The following is a 21,455-nucleotide window of genomic DNA, read 5'->3' on the forward strand; positions in this document are numbered from 1 at the left end:
CTCTCTTTAAGATCATGGTGGAGTTCGCAAAAAGCGTCAAAAAACATTAAAATTAAACCTTCTTCGTATTTCACATCCCATTATGAGGTTAGAATAAATTAAATTTCTCTAAAATGTGTCTGCCAGACATTTTAAAACTAACCCTTTTCCCCCTGATTATACAAGTTATATATGCAGAAAATACAGAGGGATCTAACTAGAAGAATAAGAGTTTCCCCCATAAAACGCCACCACCCAGAGGTAGCACAGCTAATATCTGAGTATAATAAATTTTTTTGAAGAAGATTCTGCCACATACACAAATGTTTCTTTTACTTCAGTTTTTTACTATGTCATTGAAAATGTCTCAGTCAACAGCATTTTTCAGTGCTACTTATTATTCCATCACCTGGATGTACCATAATTTACTGAACTATTTCCTCTTTATTGGGCATTTAGGTTGTTTACAACTGTTTGCTGTTATAAATAAAACGTAATGACTGTCTTTGTTCATGAATCTCTGTTTGCATCGTGGGTGTTTTCTTAGGGTCAGATTCTCAGAAGTGCAATTACTGAATTAAAGACTGTTACCATTTTTTAAGCTTATGAAATATACCCCCCAAAAAAGCCATATCTCTGACTTAACTTTCTCCCTGACTCCCAAAAAGACCACACTAGTTCAAATAATGCTACAGCAAAGACTTATTAACATGTATTAATGTTCAGGAACTTAATATTAAAACAAAGTGAAGTGAAAACTGCAGACAAACAGGAACACTTTATAGTGGTCTGTTTGGTGATTTGACACTTCTCTTAGGACTTTGTTTTCCTATGAGAAGCATGGTTTGCATGCCCAGATATTTTCTCAGAGACATCACTTGGGTTCCTGCCTCTAGTCCAACAGAGTTTTCAAGCTCAAATGGGTGTAAGAATGACCTTACAGGACTGGACACCCCAGGGCCTTGACACCTGCTATTCTCTGTCCAGGATGCCCCTCCCCAGAGAGCCCCGTGGCTCATGGTCTCCCCACAGGTCTTGCATGAATGTCCTCTTTCTGAGAGGCCTTGGTGTCCACCAGGTCTCTCGCCCTCCCCTCACCCTGCTCTCTTCCCTGGGTGGCTCTTATCACTCTGTCATCTCCTGGAATTCTAGGTGTTCATTTGTTTACTGTCTGTCTCAGAAATCCCGAGAACTGGATTTCCATCTGCTCTGCCCGTTGTCTAGCCTTGTTCATGTTGTTCTGTTTCAGTAACTCTTCCTCTTAGAGCTGTATGGGTATAGGGCTGTCACAGTGACTTGTGTCACAGCTTGTCATCAGCAACGTCCTTCCTGATTTGATATGAGTACAGTCAGCTTTGGGGCACAGGGACGGCCTAGAGAAGGAACCTATGACACCCGGAGGTCGTGTGGGCCCTGAGGAGGGACAGCCCTGGTGCTGGGGGGTGGCCTGTTACTTACTCATCACGTTGGCTGTTTGTGTCAATCTGAACCCAAGGCCACTGCGGGCACAAGCTGGTGGCCCCTCCTTCTGGGCTGCCAGCCCTTCCCTGTGTCGCAGAGCAGCAGTGCAGGGTCCCCGGAAAGCCAGAGGGCTAGCTGGGACCCACACCCGGTTATGCCGTCCCAGGCCAATGCAGTTAAGTACAACTGCGGACGTACCGGGCGGGACTTGGCCTGAGGCAAGAGTTAAACTCAGGGTTACATGTTGACCCCAGTACTCCCTTACACATGGCACAGAAAATGCTGTTACCCAAATGTTAGTGATTATTTTTTATGGGAAATGTCAGCTTGTGAGGATAAAGAATCTTGATTATGAAGAATTGCTTATACAGACCTGTGCTTAGGGCCTCTGTCTTTGCAGCCAAGACCACCATGCTGTCAGAACAGGGACAGGCGGATGGGATACAGGATCCGATGCCTCTTCTCTTTCACCAGGTCCAGCACCTACCGCCCCAAGGGCTTTGATGTCACCGTGAAGTACACGCAAGGGAGCTGGACCGGCTTGGTTGGGGAGGACGTTGTCACCATCCCAAAAGGCTTCAACAGTTCTTTTCTTGTCAACATTGCCACCATCTTTGAGTCAGAGAATTTCTTTTTGCCTGGGATTAAATGGAATGGGATACTTGGACTAGCTTATGCTACCCTGGCCAAGGTAAGAATAGCGGATGGATCTAGAGAAATCAAATGATGGGATAGGATTCTGAAGCCAGTCGCTGGAAGGGCCAACAGATAGGTCTGGCCTGTCCGAGACAGTCAATGAGAATTTCATGGTTAAAGACCAGTGTTCACACAATTAATTATATCTCTAAGCATTTTAAAAATTTAAGGTAAATGGTGAGATTCTTTGAGGCTTCCTATAAGACATACTTATGGCATGACTTTTTCCATTTGTCTTTTTTTTTGTTGTTTAATTTGCTTGTGTAGTTGACAAATGTTAACAAAATCTGGGTCACTTTGTTTATGGTGTTAGTTTAGACGTTTTTATTAGGGCAGGATTAAGAGAAAACACATTTATTAAATTCATACATTCACATAAAGACGGAGCCTCGGGGCGACACTGGGACCTTGGCAGGAAGAGTTGTCCTGCCAGGCAGAGAATATCATGCTATGTCCCGCTCGCTCCAGAGCCAGAGCACAGGCAGCCTGCAAGTGCCCTTGGGGTCACCAGCCATTCAAAATAGTGGTGCACCGAGGAGAGATGGCAGAACCCCCGCTCTCCTTAGCGTCAGAACCTTCACGAAGCAGGGAAGGACAGGATTGAATGTTCTCCAGTTATCTGTCCTCGGTCTACCCAAAGGAAGTAATGTTCATGTGCAAAAGGAGGGAGGCGGGCTGGGGAAGTTCCACCAGGAAGGGATGCCAGGGGCGGGCGGCTCCGACACCGGTGTGGCCCCTGGGCTCCAGGAGGCCAGGGCAGGTTAGCGTAGGCTTGAGGAGAGGTCGCCCCTCCTGGCCTGTAACCGGGCACCCCAGCTTGGCCTATTCTTGTTCAGAGTTAGGCTCTGAGCTAGCCCTAAGTGTGGAACAAAGAATCGTAGGTGCGGAAAGGCCTGTTTTCTCTCTGCGAGGACATTTGTTCCAGGTCAAGTTTACTGGCAAGTAATGCAGGGCAGCGAGGTGAGGAGGTGGGGGTGGGGTAGCGGGCAGGGGGTGTTTCCCAACACTGTGGCTTCTTAAGGAGAAAGAATACCCCTGAGGCCCTAGGCTGAGACCATTGCAAGACGTCTGAGACTCTGCATAAGGCAGACTTTGTAGGCCCATGTTATCCCCATTTTAGAGATGTGTAGAGTGAGGGCCAGAGAGGTTTCCCCCTTGCCTAGGGCTGTCAGAGCATAGAGCCCCGTCTGCAGAGCCTGGCTGGGTTCTGGAGCCGTGTTTTTTTTTCACTCAGCATTGTAGGAAAAGCTTAATATGAGTTCCCAGACTTGTAACAACAACTCCTTTTCACTGACAATGTGACCTCGGGCAAAATGTTTCATCTTCATGTGACTCTGAAAATGAAAGATGTATGGTTGCTTTTATGCGGGTTATTTAGAGGGTGGTAGCGTAAAGCTAAATTATCTGGAATTAGTAATATGTAAAACTTCCTTGAGACTAGACTGCTTCGGGGTTCTTCTGGGCATCCAGACTCCCCATACGGACTTTTATCTTTTCACGTATGAAATTCCAAAATTGCCAACAATTGGCTTCAACTTCGTAGGTGTGGGGAGTTGATAACAGGATTTGTAGGAAGTGGAGCACAGCTAGAAACAGGAGCGGCAGTGTGGTCTGGGTTGGTGGCCCGAAGGTGCTCCTGAAATAGGTTCCCCGAGCAGCCTGTAGGGGTCGTAGTGTGCGGTGGTCCTCGCTGGATCCCGGAGGCTTCCCACCAAGGATGTCGTCAGAACCACCTGCAGGGTCTCTTGTAGTACAGTTGCCTGCATCCAACAGCATCCCTGCTGAATCAGGTCCTCTTGGGCTGGTCCTGGGCAACCGTGTGCTTTTAAACCTTAAAGGGATCCCGAGTCCTACTGAAGCATGACTCAACGGAATAGGAACAGATCCTACCCCTGTGCCAGGCACTGTTCCGAGCACTCGGTGTGCACTGACCCATTTAAGCCCCAGAAGCACTCTGGGATGTGACTATGACCCCCATTTTACAGACAAGGAAACAAAGGACCAAGTCACACGGTTCGCAGGTGAGTGTTGGAGCCAGGATTCGATTCCGGGCAGTGTGTACCTGGCTGCCTCCCAAGAATGTGGACACAGACTGGGTCATCACCAGACCCAGCCCATTTCAGGAGGGGCTTTGTCGTATTCCTTGACCCAAACACAGAGCATTTATACTAAGATTACACGTCGAGATTGTGCAGAATTCTGCCCGAATCCCCAGAGGCTGGGAAAGAAGCAGGTGAGAGACCAGATACACAGGAGCTAATCAAATGGGAAGGGTTCTGTCTGTCTGATAACACTCCTCTCATTGCCTCCAGAATTCGAGTTTTAGTTCTTACAGATTATAAATAATCCTTCCTTATATTAGCCGTAGATGCTCAGAAGATGCCTGTAGCATCTATGCTGCTACATTTAAGTTTTCATCAAGAAAATACACTACTGTGTATACAATAGATAACTAATGAGAACCTGCTGCATAGCACAGGAAACCCTAGTCAGTGCGCTGTGGTGACCTAAATGGGAAGGAAACCCAAAAATGAGGGGATATGTGTATATGTATAGCTGACTTACTTCACTGTAGAGCAGAAACTAACACAACATTGTAAAGCAACTATACCCCAATTAAAAAAAATAAAAATAAAAAGAACTAACCACTCATAATAACCAACTCTAATCTCTCTCAGTTGTCAAAGCCAAAATCAAAACATGGGTCTCTGACCTTCCTTCCTGACCATCAGCACCCATGGCCAATGCCCCCCTAAGACCTGTTCACAGACCATCCCTCCTTTTCAGTCCTAGAGAAGTACAGCTGTTTTCTGAAGGCGTGGCTACACATAAGGGAGGCACAGAGGACATTACTGACATGTGGCGGTGGGGAAGACTGAGCTTTTAAACTGCAGGAGAATAGCATTGTTCCTCTTGTGGTCACCAGAGTTCAATAGACAGCCAGCAGAGCTAAGCCACCTCCCAGGGTCTGGGGTCTGGGATGTGACCTGTCCTCCTGGGTCAGGCCCCTGTCATTTGCATGATGGATGGACAACTATGTCTGAAAGGGGCGAAAAGAACTTTTTCTGGAGCTGCAAAGTCAGCTCCTGGAGATGCTGTTCTCTCCTTACTCCAAAATGTCTAAGATTAGAATCCACCACCTACCTGGGTAACCCACTTCCACATCTTCTCACGCCCGCCTCACAAGGCAGCCAGGATGGTAAATGGGGCAGCCTCTTAACAGCTTCTGGAAATACTCTCTTATTTTTCCAACAGAGCCAACGTACCAAAAGGAAAAATACCAAGTGGTAGGGAGTTCTGTTGGAGGTTTCTGAAATAATGTACTTAATCATAAGCTTGTTTATTTCTTAGCCTGGAAAATATTAAATATAAAGAAATGCATGTTGTATACCATGCCCGGTGCCTGCGTGGGGTCACTCCTTGTCTACAAGGTGAGTCCTGAAGCAGCTGTGCTCTTTCCCGTCCCTCCTGCAGCCATCAAGCTCTCTGGAGACATTTTTTGATTCCCTCGTGGCACAAGCAAAAATCCCCAACATTTTCTCCATGCAGATGTGCGGGGCTGGATTGCCAGTAGCTGGATCTGGTACCAACGGAGGTAGTCTTGTGGGTATCTTTTAGTCTTAAAGGGGGGAAAATCACAAATCCGTGGGGCTATTCTTTCTGCTTTATTAAGACCCTGAGAGAAATATTAGACATGCAAGCATACGTAGGTACTGTAAAATTTTGATAAGGCCTTGTTTGAGGGCCTTTAAAAATGGATAAAATTAGGTATGACTTTTATCTTTCCTAATCATCCTGCCATCTAATAAGGTGGTTTCTCATTGCTTCCCCAAATTCCTTTAAAGCTTCATAAAAATATTCCTTTGAGAGGTAACTGGTTTTGTTGGGTGTGAGAGGGGCACACGAGGGGGTGGGGGGAAGGGGGGTGGTGGCAGGTAGGCCTTACTCTGGGGAGGAGAAATTAGGTGGGGAGACCGCGACACCTGTACATCCTTTCTCTCCCTCTCAACACGCACACACAGACACAGACACACACACATACACATGTATACACGTGTACACATACATCCACACATGCATACACTGATACACAGGTACACAAACACACAAACACATCATATACACATACATACACTTACACCACAGACACACACTTAGAAACACATCTATACACAGGCATACACACACCCGCACAGACACACACACACAGTAAAGCAGAATCAACACTGTGGACGTGCCGTAACCCAGATGTCCCCTTGGTGGGCCCTGCACCCGGACACCTAAAGTGGGAGGTGACTGGAGAGAACGTACGTGAAGGGCACCCCCCCAGGGCGGGTGATGCTGACTCTCCGACTATGAGAAGCAGGCTCATCTATGTTGTTTTCTAACAATACACCTGCTCTCAAGAGTGTCTTCATCAGCTTTTCAGGGGAGAGGGTAGCCTAGAATTTGTGGGGTGATGTTATACAGACTTGCAAAATGAAGTTTTGATTAGGGACGCTCTTTTGATCTGCTTTCCATGCGAATATGTGGGGCAGGAAGGCATCCTCTGTCTTCTGAGGAACTATGTTTTTTTCACTCTCTGTGGTTAACTGATTCATTGCATTTTTTGCCAGAGCTGGAGGCGGGACAGGGTGTGGGGTGGAGGATCTCAATATTGGGGAGCTGGAACTGTATGTACTTCCTTTAGATAAGGGAAACCATCAACGCATCCTGACTAGACCAGGGCATAAGTGTCCCTAGTCCTTTGGTCTTTGGATACACGGCCTCAGAACATTCCCTGTTTAATGTCCAGGCATATGTATTTGTTTATAACATCCCAATAAATTGAAAGGACTGACTCCAGTGAAGTTTTGCCTTATAATTAAGAGCATGCTTCTCAGTGTAACTCGTTATATGCTTGTATATATTTTTTCTCTTATACCTGTAAATATTTTCCTTCCCAGGTCCTGGGTGGAATTGAACCAACTTTGTACAAAGGAGACATCTGGTATACCCCTATTAAGGAGGAGTGGTATTATCAGATAGAAATTCTGAAATTGGAGATTGGAGGCCAGAGCCTCAATCTGGACTGCAGAGAGGTATTTCCACTGTGATCTCTTTGTGTCTACCTGTCAGTGTGTGCCTGGGTCACTTAAAGATTACAGCTGGGACCTGAATGTGAAGTCAGAGGGTATATTACATTGCAAGATAAATCAAAAGCTCATGACCTTAAAAGTTTCAGGGCCTTTTCATAGATAATTTTATATCAATGACCTCCCCCCACCAAATTGCTTCCCTTCAACTGCTTCTCTTAATCGAGAGGAATTAGCGTAAAATGATGAGTGAAGAGAGCTATCTAGAACCTCATCATCTTGGCCTGATGGTCCCTGAGCTCTGTTCAAGACAGTGAAGTAAGCAGAGTTTTATCTGTGTCGAAGGGGACTAAAAATAAGCAAAATGAAACCAGAAATATATCATCAGCTTTATCCTTCATTCACAGCTATCCCCCTTTCCCCCCAGTACACAATTTTCACTCGAAGAAATGTTATGCTCTAAAGATGTGCGCGGCTTGATGGTGCTAAAAGAAGGCAGCTGTGCAGAGCTGGGAACCCATACCTCTCGTTAACCTCCTTCACACCCTCCCACTGCATTTTGGCTTATTTGCGGTGCCTAATGACATGATTATGGTGATTTGGGGGAGCCTCGGTCCTCTACAACATTTTCAGAAGGGTTTACAAAACCACCAGCCTTCCATCAGCGTTCGTGGTATTCCTCCCTGTCACTACTGCCTTTCATTTGAACCATCACATTGTACCGTAAGTTCTCATATACCCAGATGTCTCTGAAACAAGACTCAAAGCTTGATAAAGCAATGGTCCATTCCACTGGGATGGTGTTTCAGTCCTAAGTCTACACATCTGTGTATTGTCAAAGGGCATTTATTTGCCATTGGAGAGTCCAATGGTAGAATCAGACGGGAGGGCTTAAAATAAAGCACAAACTCCGTGTGTGTGTGTGTGTGTGTGTGTGTGTGTGTGTGTGTGTGTGTGTATTGGAGAGTGTGAGCATATATTTGGAGGTTTGATTCTCACATTCTTGGTTCTTTCCTGCCCCGACCCCAATCAGCCACGCTTGCCACAACAGAGCAAACAACAAAACCCAGAACAACCCACCCCTGACATTTTAGTGTGCGAGCTTCTGTTACACATACAACCATGATAATTTTGCAAATTAGATTATATTTAAGTTAAGTTTGTTTCGAAACTGAAATGGGTTTTACATTTGAAAAAACGTATCGATATGAATCAGTTGCTGTATTTCAATTTCTCAAAACTCTTCACTCCTCCCACCTGCCGCCGAGACAAATCCTCATTTGCTTTTGACCTGATGGGTGTATTTGGTCCTGCAGCTCAAGGATCTGCCGTAGAAGCAGGAGGGTCAAGTTGCCCATGACTCGTTCCACTCCTGGGCAGCTTTGCTCATGCAGTTGTGTCCCTAGGGATTGGGTGATGTCTCTGGTCTTGGCCCAGGGACCTCCATTCTTCCCACCCGACCACGTAAAGAGTGACAGAGGTGGGGTGGCTGGGAAAGCCTCTGTGTGTGTGAGATTCTTTCACTGAATGTGGCTTTGGTTCCATTCTAAATGCAAATTTGGGATGGCTGTTGAAAAACTGTCCTTCCTCCTCTTTCTCCAAGAGCAGGGTAATAGGGTTGATTTTTCATGATTTGTGTTAAATAACATTTAATGTATCTAAAGACAAATGGGTCTTCCCTCTTTGGGAAATCCTTGCCAGAATCTGGCCACTGCCATGTAAGAGACAAGCCCTGCCTTAGGCTGTTGGTTTTGGTCACGTCACTGCCCTTTCCTGGCCTCGGTTTCTTTATCCGTAATGAGAACGTTGGGCTAGGAAGTTCTTGGTTCCCAAGTTCTGAGAATACGAAATGAGTTGTAGCCGCCAAGGAGATCCCGGGACTGCTGAAGGCCTGCATAACAGATGCCCGGTGATGGTGGGCTGGGGCTGTGCGCTGACGTGGCTGCCCTGTCACTTATGTGCCCCCCCCACCCCCTCTCCCCTGTTCTAGTATAACGCGGACAAGGCCATCGTGGACAGTGGCACCACGCTGCTGCGCCTGCCCCAGAAGGTGTTTGATGCCGTGGTCGAGGCCGTGGCCCGCACGTCTCTGGTGAGTCCTCAGGATGCCCGATGAACCTCGGAGGTCACACCCGGGCGTGACCTCGTCCTGGGGAGCACCACCGTGTAGTCTAACCGTCTCCATCGGAGGATTTTGAGGGTTGTTTTATTTTAATGATTACTTATTGAGTTCACAATCTTATTCTTTGATATTAACCAGCAAATAATTCCTTCACTGTAACCTCAGAGGACTTGGATCTGAAGGGGCAATGCTTTTTAGTATTTCAAACAATAGTGTAGTTGCTGCAGTACTTTTTTAATCGAAGAGGGGAAACCCACTTGGTAATATACTATATCAGAGTAACTAGTAAACCAGGAATATGCTTGTAGCCTTTAAAACAAACCAAACATTGTACTCCTTTTTGGCCTTCAACCAAGGTATGCTAGGATTTTAATTCCCACTTCTGTAAAAGAATGTGACTCACGGAAGACAAAAGTCAACCCACCAATGTAGTAATTATTTTATGGCCATGCTTTGAAATACAATTAAAATCATGGTCAAGGACAATATGCCTTTTGAGGGCCTGGTTAACACTAGTCCCAGCGTGACCCCAACTTTCCAGTTAGTTTGCAGGGCAACAGGATGGGCTACCAGGCATTGACTGGAAGGACCACAGCCTCAGGGGGCAGATGGAATTGAATTTAATCTATGAGTTGTTTCTGCCACTTATTATCTGAGTGTCTGGGGAGGGCTTCTGTGCCCCTGAGAGCCTCTGTGTTCTCATCGCGGGGTTGTTATGAGGGTTTGGGGTAAGAGCCTGTTACAGTAGGCATTCAGTCAAGAAGAGCTTCTATTTTTTTTTTTTTTTACAATAAACTGCATATATTTAAAGTGCACAATTTGATTTTTTTTTAATTTTATTTATTTATTATTTTTTCGGGGGTACACCAAGTTCAATCAACTGTTTTTATACACATATCCCCGTATTCCCTCCCTCCCTGGACTCCCCCCGCTTCGAGTCCCCCCCACCCTCCCCGTCCCAGTCCTCTAAGGCATCTTCCATCCTCTGATATTTTTTTTCTTATTAGTAATGTATATATGGCAATCCCAGTCTCCCAGTTCATCCCGCCCCAACCCTCCCACCCAAGAAGAGCTTCTATTTAATATCCAAACCACAGTGCTACTACTGTTTGTTTGACATGAGATAAACATTTCTCTCGACTTCTTGGGTGTCTTCATAAACATCTGTTCACACAGGGTCACCGTTGCAAGGTCACCAAAAATGAGTGTTTCCTGCACACAGTCTTTATATTGGTACTGATTCCAGTGGGGCTGACAGTCCCATGACTCCACTGGGCTGGCCAAATTCAAAGAATGATGGATAGGAGATGTCCAGCGATTACAGGTGACAGCAGAACAGGGGAAGGAAGAGCAGGGTTTTGCTTGGGCTGGACCCAAACTTCAAAAGTCTAAACGTGCTATGGGAAGAGCAGCCGGCAAATCAAAAGAGTACGGAGGGGAAATCCGGAGGAAACAACACTGAGGTCCTTTGTGAACTGAAAGGTCAAGAGCGCAGTGGACAAAAAAGCCAGAGCAGAACTCTATCTTGTCTAATATCTGCTGAATCAGAGAAAAATGGCCGGTAACATTTTTAGTGACTTAAATTTAGAAAACTGGCTGAAAATCAGACCTTGCTGGAAATACAGAGCAGTATGTTGCTTTTCTTCAAAAATGTCCTCAGTGAAATTAACGTGAGCATCTTCAAATTTAATACTCTGAGCTGCAAGTGTTTTACAAACGTCCCAAGGACATGCTGGCAGCATCAGCATGTGACTTCAGCAAGCCCGTGACCCGCCCAGGCCTCTGCAGAGTCCGTGACTTCAGCGGGGACCAGCGGGGCTGTGGCGGAGCGGCGTTAGTGCTGCTGAGGTCAACACAGCCTGTGTTCAGCCGTGCCTGACTTTGTAAGAAAAGCGCGTGGTAGAAGGAACGAACAAGATTACGAAATTTGTTTACCTAGTCTAAAATTATCCTCTGATTTCAGTGCCTGCCTCAGGAAGGAGAGGCCTGGGAGGACGTTTGTCTTGAGCGAGGAACGCTCAACAACGGTGCAGGCTGTCTCTGTCTCATCGTGCGTGGACCAGAGAGGTGCCTGTTCTTTCTCTCTGCTAGGTTCATCTCAGCTGGTTCTCTTGGGTTGGGTGTTCTTCCTTAGTTAAGGAAAGGGCTGGCTTTGGAGAGTTAAACACCCTACTGATGCCGGGCTCTGTCTCTGGGCCTGGATGGTTCAGATGGGATTTTAGAAATGAGTGGTTTGTAGGTCTGTGGTTCTTCTTTATTATTGAAGTATAGTTAATTTGCGATGTTGTGTTCCTTTCAGGTGCACAGCAAAGTGATTCAGTGATACATATGCATATTCTTTTTCAGATTCTTTTCCATTATAGGTTATTACAAGATATTGAATACAGTTCCCTGTGCTATACGTAGGTCTGTATTTTTAAGTGAGCCTGGTGTCTGGTGGGGAGTTTTGTGTTGGCGGGGACCTGGGCTCCCTTCCCGCCCAGCTGTGGCACCCTTGTTAGCTTAGGCCAAGTGTTTCTTCCATCTGTAAAACCCAGAAGCAGGATGATACCTGCTGTAAACTGACTTCTGACTTTCAACTCTGTGATCCAAGTGTCCAAGCTCTCCCCCAGCACACAAGGCTTGGCCCCCAGGGAGGCCTTCCAGACTTACAGGCACCATTTTGGAAGCAGATGGTCCCCCATCCAATCCTGAGCTGTGGGCAAGTTACTTGGCCCCTCTGAGCCTCATTCTTTACCTGGGCATTAGAGCTCCGTGCCCTCTGTGCAGCCCCAGCCAGCCTTTGCTCTTCCTGGCATCCGCAGAATGTCTGCCTCACCCCTTCTCACTCATCCGGCAAAGGGTTCTTCCCTTACACATATTCCCAACTGACCTCACTTTTATAAAATGTACAGATCTATTAAGGCCAGCATGAAAGACTTCACAAATCAGCACTGACAGTTTCAGTGGAGAACCCATGATGGGTGAAGAGACCGCAGGCGCTTCCTCCCGCTTGTCTGCCCTGCAGGGCAGTGGCACATGCCCTGAGTGGCCTGAGCAGGTAGCTCTCACTCCACATTCATCTAGGGACATCCAGTTTTCTCAGTTCCTGTCCCCCTTCACCTCCGCAGCACCCCTGCTCACCTGCCTTACCTGTACCCTCGGCTTCCATAACGCCCGCCTCCCAGGACTTCTTCCTGTCCCTGTGCCCTCTTCATGGGAGTCCCCTTTGCTGGTCCCTTTCTCAGCGTGGGTCCTACATCCCTCTCTTCTCCCTGTACCCTCTTCTAAGCAATCCCGTCCACGGCCACACCAGCACTTCCTACCCATTGGTCATTGACTTTCAAATGCATCTGTCTAACGCAGGCTGACTCGCTGGAGGTTAGACTCGAAGAACCAGTGACCTACATGAGTCCCACGTCGTTGACTTAATTATACCCCATGTGCCATAGTGCTCAGATCCCTGATAAATGATCTCAGATAAGTGCACGAGGGTGCCTGTGGGTCCCTCCCAGCCCCATCTCCTGCCCCTTCCTGTCCTCAGCGCCAGCCTCCATGGCCATCGTGCTGTCTAGTGGGAGAGGTTCCATGCTCTGCCTGCCCTCCTCCACTGCATCTCTCTGACACCCACCTGCACTCAGCTCACGTGCTTCTTCCTCAGGGACCTTGACAGTCAACACTCTTCTAGCTCCACCCCACACCTCCATCACATGCCCTCCTAGCTCTGCCCCTGTCATGTGCCCTCCTAGCTCCACCCCATCACACGCCCTCCTAGCTCCACCCCATCACACGCCCTCCTAGCTCCACCCCATCACACGCCCTCCTAGCTCCACCCCATCACACGCCCTCCTAGCTCCACCCCCATCACATGCTCCTCTGTTCTGATCTAAGCAAGGCACTGTGCTGGGTGTATTAAAAGAGACACATCTGACACAGTCCTTCCCTCTGGGAGCTGGCAGGCCAGGGCAGGTCTGCTCTGGAAACTTCACTGGGCCTGGTGAGAGGGCACCGGAGTAATTTGTAATTAGCTAGGGGATTCAGCAGCTAGTGGACAAGCATGATTGGCATTGCTGTTCTGGTCCCTTGATGAGAGGCACAGGTGAAGGAACATTCTGTGTTCGTGGTCCCTGAGTCTTTACTGTGGGCCAGGTGTTAGGCCTATGGAAAGAAGATGGGGGAGCTGACAGCAGACCTGTGTCCTTAGAGGAATCAGATTCTAGTGTCAGAAACAGAAGTTAACCAATCACATCAACATATGCAAAATTATAATTGCTACAAGGAGAAAGGCCAAGGAGGAGAGAGACATGGTGGGGGTATCAGCACTTTGGGGGGCAGTCAAGGAGAGCTTCCTGGACAAGGTGACACTGGAACTGAGATCTGGAGGAGGAGAAAGATGTTCCAAAAGAGCAGAGAGCCTGCAGGGCTCTGCATCACAAGGAAACTTACTGGGCTCAGGGAATTTATAGGGAAGGTGATGCCCAGAAAGGCTTTGAGCACCACTTTTAAGATCTGGTGTCTCTTCTAAAGAGTAGGATCTATTACAGTGTGACCTTGGGTGAGTTATTTCACCTCTCTGAGCGTTGGTTTCCTCATCTGTGCAGTGGAGGGGTGATGTTACTGCACTGATGCAGGTGTTTGAGGATTAACGTAGTTACTGCTGCAAAGTGCTCCTAGCAGCGCCTGACACCAGCGATCCTTCCCCATGCTTGGTCATTTTAATAACTGTGACTTTGTCATCACCAACACTCTTCCAGAGGACTGATGTCTCTGCTTCGCGTCCAGATTAAACACTGTATATCGCCATGGTGAGGTGATGAGGAGAGCTGGAAGCTGCTTCCTGTTGCTGTGCCATACTAGTCATTGTTTGTCACATGATCTTGTTTTGTCTAGATTCCAGAATTCTCTGATGGTTTCTGGACTGGGTCCCAGCTGGCATGCTGGATGAATTCTGAAACACCTTGGTCTTACTTCCCTAAAATCTCCATCTACTTGAGAGACGAGAACTCCAGCAGATCATTCCGTATAACTATCCTGCCTCAGGTATGAACTTGGATTGTGCTTTTCTCATTCTAACATGGAACGTGCAAAAGTAAAGCACTTCATGCGTAATGCTGCATTTCAAAATCACACCTGCATTAGGTAGCGATTGCCACGGTAATGCTGCGTAACAAACAACCACAAAACCCAACAGCTTTAAGCAATGAGCATTTATTTCTGCTCCTGAGCCTGGGCAGGGCTGCTGGTCTCTGCAGGCTTGCTCACATGTCTCTGGTCAGCAGGTGGCTGGCCAGGGATAGGTTGGCCTTGGTTTAGGATGATCTCAGATGGCCTCACTTGTACATCTGCTGGCTCAGTTGATGGAGTGATGGGGCCTTTGTCTCTCACCATCCAGCAGCTGCCTCACACAGTGGCAGCAGGATTCCGTGAGACAGAAAAGAAGCACACAGGAGCTCCTGAAGCCCAGGCCTGGGACTGGTCACCACCTCTTGCACAGTGTTTCCCAAGCCAGGCCAAGGGCAGCCCAGATTCCAAGGGTTGGGACATAGGTGCCACCTCCCAATGGGAAGAACTGCAAGGTCACATCACAAGGGTGTGGCTATAGGAAAAGTCAAGAGTTGAGGACATTTTTGCAGTACCTACCACAACATCAGTATATGTTTAGTTCTGACTTATTTATAAATAAAGAATAAAACTGGATGCTCAGAAATGAAAATGAAAACATCAGTGTTTCCATATTCAGTAAATCATTGGCTCCTCCTGCATCCTAAGCATCTGGTTAAACAGACCAAGTTCTGTCTTCCCCGTATCATCTCTTCCTCCCCCTCTCCATCCCCAGAGCCCTCACTCACGCCACCTCTCACTACCACCTCCAGACCCTCCAGTGTTCCCTCCACCCCCCACCCCGCTTCCTTCTAAAACTATTGCCAGGTTCATCTTGCTAAGCCACAGCGCTCCACCCCACCACTGCAATCCATCCGGAAGTCCTCATCCACCAGCGTGGCTTTCCATGACCTCACGGGACCCATGCTGATGCCCCAGAGTATTTCCTGCTGTGCCCTTGACCCTCCACTCTTGGTGGCTGTCCTCTATCACTGGGTGCCCGCTTCCATCTCCTCGCCTTTGTTTCCGCCAACCCCCCTGCCTGAAATGCCCCCTCCTCCCCACTCCATCTGTGTATCCACATTCTTCCCATCCTTTAAGACCCAACGCAAACAACCCCTCTTTGTTGAACCTCTATGGAACAGAATGACCCCTTTGTGAACTCGCCCTTCAAACTCATAATGCGTGTTTTCTAGTCTACTCATCCGGTCTGGCATCACATCTTCAGGGCATAGTTTATGCTGTTGCCTTTTTCATTTGACTTCTTTTTTCTCTAATCACACACACACTTATATTTGTTCCCCCATTAAATTATTAATTCCTTGTGGATGAGAACCATAAGACTTAAAGATCATCCTTCCTTCCCTGAAACTGCCATGTGGTAGAGGGTGATGCGCAGTAACTGTTTGCTGAATGGACAGACCAATGTGTCTTTGTTGCAGTTTGCGGAATTTGGGATAAAGGAATGGGATTGGGGGATAAGGAAGGAGGAATAATTTCAGAAGAAAGCGTAAATGGTAATAATGCCTTTTCCCTGCTCTCAAATTTATGTGGGAGGAAAGTGCATTCCAGAAATGGAGAGTCACTGGGGAAGGGATTGAAAGCTTTAAGAATAACACACCCCAGCAGAGGACATGTACGCTGAGAGCCGCAGGCTTGAGTTATATTCTCAGCACTGCCCTTGACTCACACTATAACTTGGAACAAATCACTTAGCCCTTTCTGTGTCTGTCTCTTTAACTATAAAAAAGAAATAATAATACTTGCCAAAGACATTTTCAGAAGACTGCAATATCCTCGGATGAACAGCACTGCATAGAGTGATGTTAGAATGATATGTTTTCAGCATCTTTAAATTAATGTGCTCTTAGTGATTAAATTTTGGTCAGTCCAACAGCAAAATGTGGACATTATTTCATCAGTGTGGTTTGTAAGTAAGGTTGAAACCCAGCTTGAGGACAAAGGTGAATGTGAACTGGAGAATAAATGGCGTGCGGGTGAGTTGACAGTCAGGGACTCATATGAAGCAGGAGGAAAGCTGGCTTTCAGGGGGAAATCTATTATTACGTCCAGCGCAGGCAATAGCCATTAGAGCTGAATGTCCACTGGGGACTGTCAACCACTTTTAGAGCCCAGCTCTGGGTAAGCATGAAAATATAATGAGGGAGGTTTGGGAGTATTGCATTTAATTTGCATATCTCTGCATAAGAATTTGGTTTTATTCTCACTTACGAGACTGTAGATATTTCTTGGTTGACTTTCACATGTCCACATTTTCAGTTTTTAAAAATCTGCTTTCTCCTGTTTTCCTGATTTCTTATTCAACCAGCCCCATCCCGTTTGCCTTCCACTGTCTTGTCGGGAAAAGACAGCAGGTATGACCCCTCACCTGCCAGAACCTCACAAGCTCTGTGTACTGGTGACACACCCTGGGGACAGCGCTGGGGGCCCCCTCCTCAAACCCCAGCTCTGCCTGACTGACGCCCTTCCTAACATTCAGGGCAATGATCGAGGCTCCTTGTCACCAAAGCTTTAGAATCAGGCCCCTACCCAGGACCGTTCAGGCATCCGCAGCGGTAGATGGCCAACAGATTGCTAGGGCAGAAGAGTCATGTCAAAAAACAGAGTGTCCAAAAAAAAAAAACAAAAAAAACCCAGAGTGTCCATCCCCAATACTATTTTCCAGAAACACATGGGCTGAATCCTCTTTGGCCTGTTTAAAAAAGCAGCCCCCAACCCCAGCACACAGGCAAATTCTGATTTATTTTTCATATAATCCTAAAAACATAAATAGTTTCAGTCTAAATACCACCGGTCTGTCTATTTGTACTATTTTAGTTTGAAGGCAGGCATTTTATTCTGAGACCCAGCAATACTGGAGCTTTCCCAACATGTTACAAAATTTACAGTCTGGAATTTTTATTGGAAGTCAACCGGGACACACACAGAAAGGACAGAGTGAAAGATACAAATTCAGTTTGCATCATGTTTGTATCAGTGTCGTCGATGGCATTTTATTTGGTGATTTGGGGGGGCATTATTCTGGACTTAGTTCATTCAAAGGGGTGTGTGTGTGTGTGTGTGTGTGTGTGTGTGTGTGTTTTCTAGGACCTGTTTACAGAGCCCTAACTGCAAGTGTTTCAGTGGCAGCTAAGCGAATCTACCACCTCTTCTTAATTTACGTTGACCCTCAGGAGACGTCATCTGCTTCATTACACTGATCAAGTTCATTCACTTAATCCACATTTACTGAGGCCCTGCTATGTGCCCAGCATATATGAGATGCCTGGGTGCCAAGACGATAGTGAAGAAGAGGGTGATTCCTTGCCTTGAAGAAGGGTTTACAGACAGACACCCATCGGTGCAGGGTTCTAACTGCTGGACTCACCTCCTGGACACGGCAGATGCTTGATGTCCAGCGGGTGGTGCCTCTGGGAACCACCCCAGTTGTGTCCTTGCTCATCTTCCTGCCTTGAGACCCCTCTCCCTCCGGTCCTCTCTGCACGTGGCAGGTGCACTGACACGCATCCTCCTCACGTGTTGCTTCGATCATGTATGTGTGGATCATGGAGCGTGTGCTGTTGTTCCTCTTTGTATTGTGGGTACTGAGGACAGCCTCTAGGCTTGATTAAGTGCTCAGTAGTGTTGAGCACATAGATGACAGATGGCTGGATGGACAGACAGACGTCTCCTGGAGGGGTATGCGCCTATCACGTCAGTAGTGTTTCTCACCAGGCCCGTGGTCCTAGCTCCTGGATGCTGGGGCTGGTAGCATCCTCTCCGTTCTCTGTTGCTCCCACGGTACCTTGGAGGGTCTGAGCCCACAGCAACCTCAGCAGTGTTGTGACATTGCCTGATTCAGGCTTTTTCTTGTTTGCTCTTTCCTCTTCGACAGCTTTACATTCAGCCCATGGTGGGCGCTGGCCTGAATTACGAATGCTACCGATTTGGCATTTCACCTTCCTCAAACGCGCTGGTGATTGGTGCTACCGTGATGGAGGGCTTCTACGTGGTCTTTGACAGAGCTCGGAAGAGGGTGGGCTTTGCGGCCAGCCCCTGCGCAGGTAAGCGATGCTCGCATTGGACAGGGGGCCCTCACGAGGGCACCTCATGTCCGATAATTGACTTGGAAGCGGTTCTTGATGACAAATCAGTTTCCATTGAGTTGTTTGACTCATGCCTATCATCAGAGATGAAAGTCTTATCAACAAAATGTACTGGGGGATTGCGGAGAGGAAAAAGTGAGAATAGTCCATGTCAGACTTTTAGCCCAGTGCTTGGCATACGGCAAATGCATGATAAATGTTAGTCATCGGGGTTCTCTCTCATATTAAACTTAAAATGGCATCTCATACCAGGAATAAAAATACTCTCTGGGGCCTTGGGGGTGACTTACAGGTTTTGGACAGTGAAAGCAAAATGAATAAAAAAGGACATTCATAGATAAGCTGTGTGTATTTTCCTCGAGGTATCCTCGCCATGAAATAAGAGGTGAATGCCTGTCATTGCTATTTCTCAAAATCCTAAAATCACGAGACCAAGGAGGCCATGTTTCTCATAGAATTTTTTTGAAGAGATTTTGAGGATGACACAGCAGTGGTGTCCGGTGAAGTCTAGCTTGAGGATTGGGTGGGTCTTCAGAGAAACCAGGGGAGCACGATGAAGTTGATGGGGTGGTTAAACCCCTTCCACTTGGAAACGTCACAGAGTTAGCAGTTTGCTTGAAAGGAAGTGTTCCCACCACACACAGTTTCGAGGGTGTATCACAAACTTCTGACTAATAGCCCAAGCTAGCAGGAAAAGGCAAATCACAGAAGTGGCAGGAGACTGAATCTCTGGAGGAATGGAGAAAACCCGGGCGCCAGGGCTGAGGCCGAGAGAGCTGCTCTCAGGATTAGGTTTCAGAGGACTGAAAACATCCCTGTCCATTGGGTTTGGGGCCAGAAACAGAAGGAGATCCCCAAGTTGTGCTGGTAAATGCTAAGGGGGAGACCAGGAAATGTGAAGTAGAAAAAGAACTAACAACAAAAAGATAAAACAGGAGAAAACTGAGGGTTCTAGTGAAATAACAAGACTGGCGTGTGGGGAAGGAAAGGAAATATGACTTTGATGAAGAAAGAACAGTCATAAACATGAGATGCAGTTGTTAGACAGGCAGGGACGCTGGCTGACCATGCTGGTAGCCTGCACTCGAACCAGACCTTCACATGGATCTAAAACCAGCTGAGGGGTTTGGAGGCAAGCAGAGGAGGTGAGGGTGTACAGGCAGAATGCCAAATGCTCACAGCTGATTTATTCAGGAGGTGGGGTCTCAGTCCTCATCTCTTACTACCTACGTCGTGGCCTTAAAATAGAGGCCCAGTAAATAAAGCAGATAAATGATGCTTCATATTCTTGTTTCAACACGCTGTCTCTTCCCACGAAGTAAAATAACAATTTGGAGAACAGAAGAAGAGAAATAGTAAATGGAAACATTTTATCTGGACTATTAGGCCAATTTATATTCTTGGTAAATAAAATCATCCCACCCCATGTACAGATCTGACATCTTGCAATATATCTTCTTAAATATCAGCGCAAATTTCTTTGACTTTGCATGAACAGACTCGATATCTTTGAGACTCGTCATTTTTTTTTTATCTTAGTCACCAGGAAATGCTTACCTTTCAGCTGTGTGTTAACTCTTCCAGCCTGTGAGATTATCGCTGAAAGAGACTTTTCGCTGAGGCCTTATCTGGGAGACTGTACAACCTGAAACACTGCCGTATCTCCCAACTGTGATTCGTTCCCTTCTTCTAACCCAGAGGATCTAAGAACTACAGCAATTTTCCCCACAATTTCTGTTCTTTTGTGAAATACCATTAAAGGAGAGGCTACTATGGCAACAGCCGTATGTCGTCCACCTAATACCGTGGAGGGCGTAATCACCCTGTATCCCAAGTGAGTTGCTGTTGGAAATAATTTAATATTAAGCGTCTCTAAGTAGAATATCTCTTGCATTTCATCGTGAGTTCTTCGTTAGGTGCTCTTTTACAGCTATTTTGTTGCTATTTTTTTTTTTAATGTATTTAAAGTCTTGGTACTTAAACATTAGATTTTATCAGCAGTGGGAATATACCCTGATATGTCTCCTCTTTAGAGCAAATTGTTTAACCATTAAAGTAATTACTTCCCTCAGGGCAGCAGTTAGGAGCTAGACAATGGTCTAAAGCACTGTAATAAGTGGAAGAGACACCCTGCCTTTCGTTTTCTTTTTAAAAGTGTTTATTTTTAAGTTATAACATGTTTTAAATAATAAAATGTTTTCAATTGCAAGAAATCACATATCATGTACACACTTGGGAACACCCCAATTTAGCAAATGCTAACATTTTGTTATGTTTTCTTCAAAAATTTGTCATAGAAATACAAATAAATATAGCCAAAGCCCCATGCCACTGCCTTCCCCAGAATTACTTTTTATCCCAAAGTTTGTGTATATTCTTCTCCTAATTACTGCACACTTATAATTTCACTTTGTGGTTATAACTACCTTGGAGTAGTCATCCATTGCTGTGTCACAGTTACCCCCAATTTAACAGCATTCCATGGCCTTGCGCAGGTGCCGAGTGGCAGGAATTGAGAGTGGGCTTAGCTGGTGGTTCTGGCCCAGGGTCTCTCTTGAGGCTGCAGCCACCAGAAGGCTGGAGGGTCCACTTCCAAGCTCACTCACGTGGTTGTTGGCAGGAGTCCTCTTCCCTCACCATATGGACCTCATCCCTGGCCTGCCTGAATGTCCTCAAGGTGGGACACTGAACACCCCAGAGCAAGTCATCTCAGGGAGAGAGAGGGAGAGGGACAGAGAGCACAACAGAGTCCCCAAGACAGAAGCCACAGCTTTTTTATGACCTAATCTTAGAAGTGCCGTGCTATCACTCTGCCTAGTCTTCTGGTCCCACAGAGCAGCCCTGGCACTGTAATACTTGGGAGGGGACTCACGGAGTAGATGCCAGGCAGCAGGGATCACTGGGGGGTCATTTTAGAAGCTGCCTACCATATACGTA

At 46.8% G+C, this 21,455-nt stretch overlaps 1 protein-coding gene across 2 annotated transcripts in view; it reads left to right on the plus strand.

Moving 5' to 3' along the window:
• Positions 1 to 21,455, plus strand: part of BACE2 (beta-secretase 2) — an 84,707-nt gene that overhangs the window by 41,822 nt on the left and 21,430 nt on the right. The window contains exons 3-8 of one of the 2 annotated variants that reach the window (XM_057697196.1): positions 1,915 to 2,131; positions 5,611 to 5,739; positions 7,083 to 7,217; positions 9,202 to 9,303; positions 14,203 to 14,352; positions 18,308 to 18,476. In XM_057697196.1, the coding sequence (XP_057553179.1) occupies positions 1,915 to 2,131; positions 5,611 to 5,739; positions 7,083 to 7,217; positions 9,202 to 9,303; positions 14,203 to 14,352; positions 18,308 to 18,476 (902 nt within the window). The remainder of the gene's footprint in view (positions 1 to 1,914; positions 2,132 to 5,610; positions 5,740 to 7,082; positions 7,218 to 9,201; positions 9,304 to 14,202; positions 14,353 to 18,307; positions 18,477 to 21,455) is intronic. The other variant, XM_057697197.1, reaches the window with a different exon arrangement.

Source organism: Hippopotamus amphibius, chromosome 10 (assembly GCF_030028045.1).
Source record: "Hippopotamus amphibius kiboko isolate mHipAmp2 chromosome 10, mHipAmp2.hap2, whole genome shotgun sequence".
NCBI lineage: Eukaryota > Metazoa > Chordata > Mammalia > Artiodactyla > Hippopotamidae > Hippopotamus > Hippopotamus amphibius.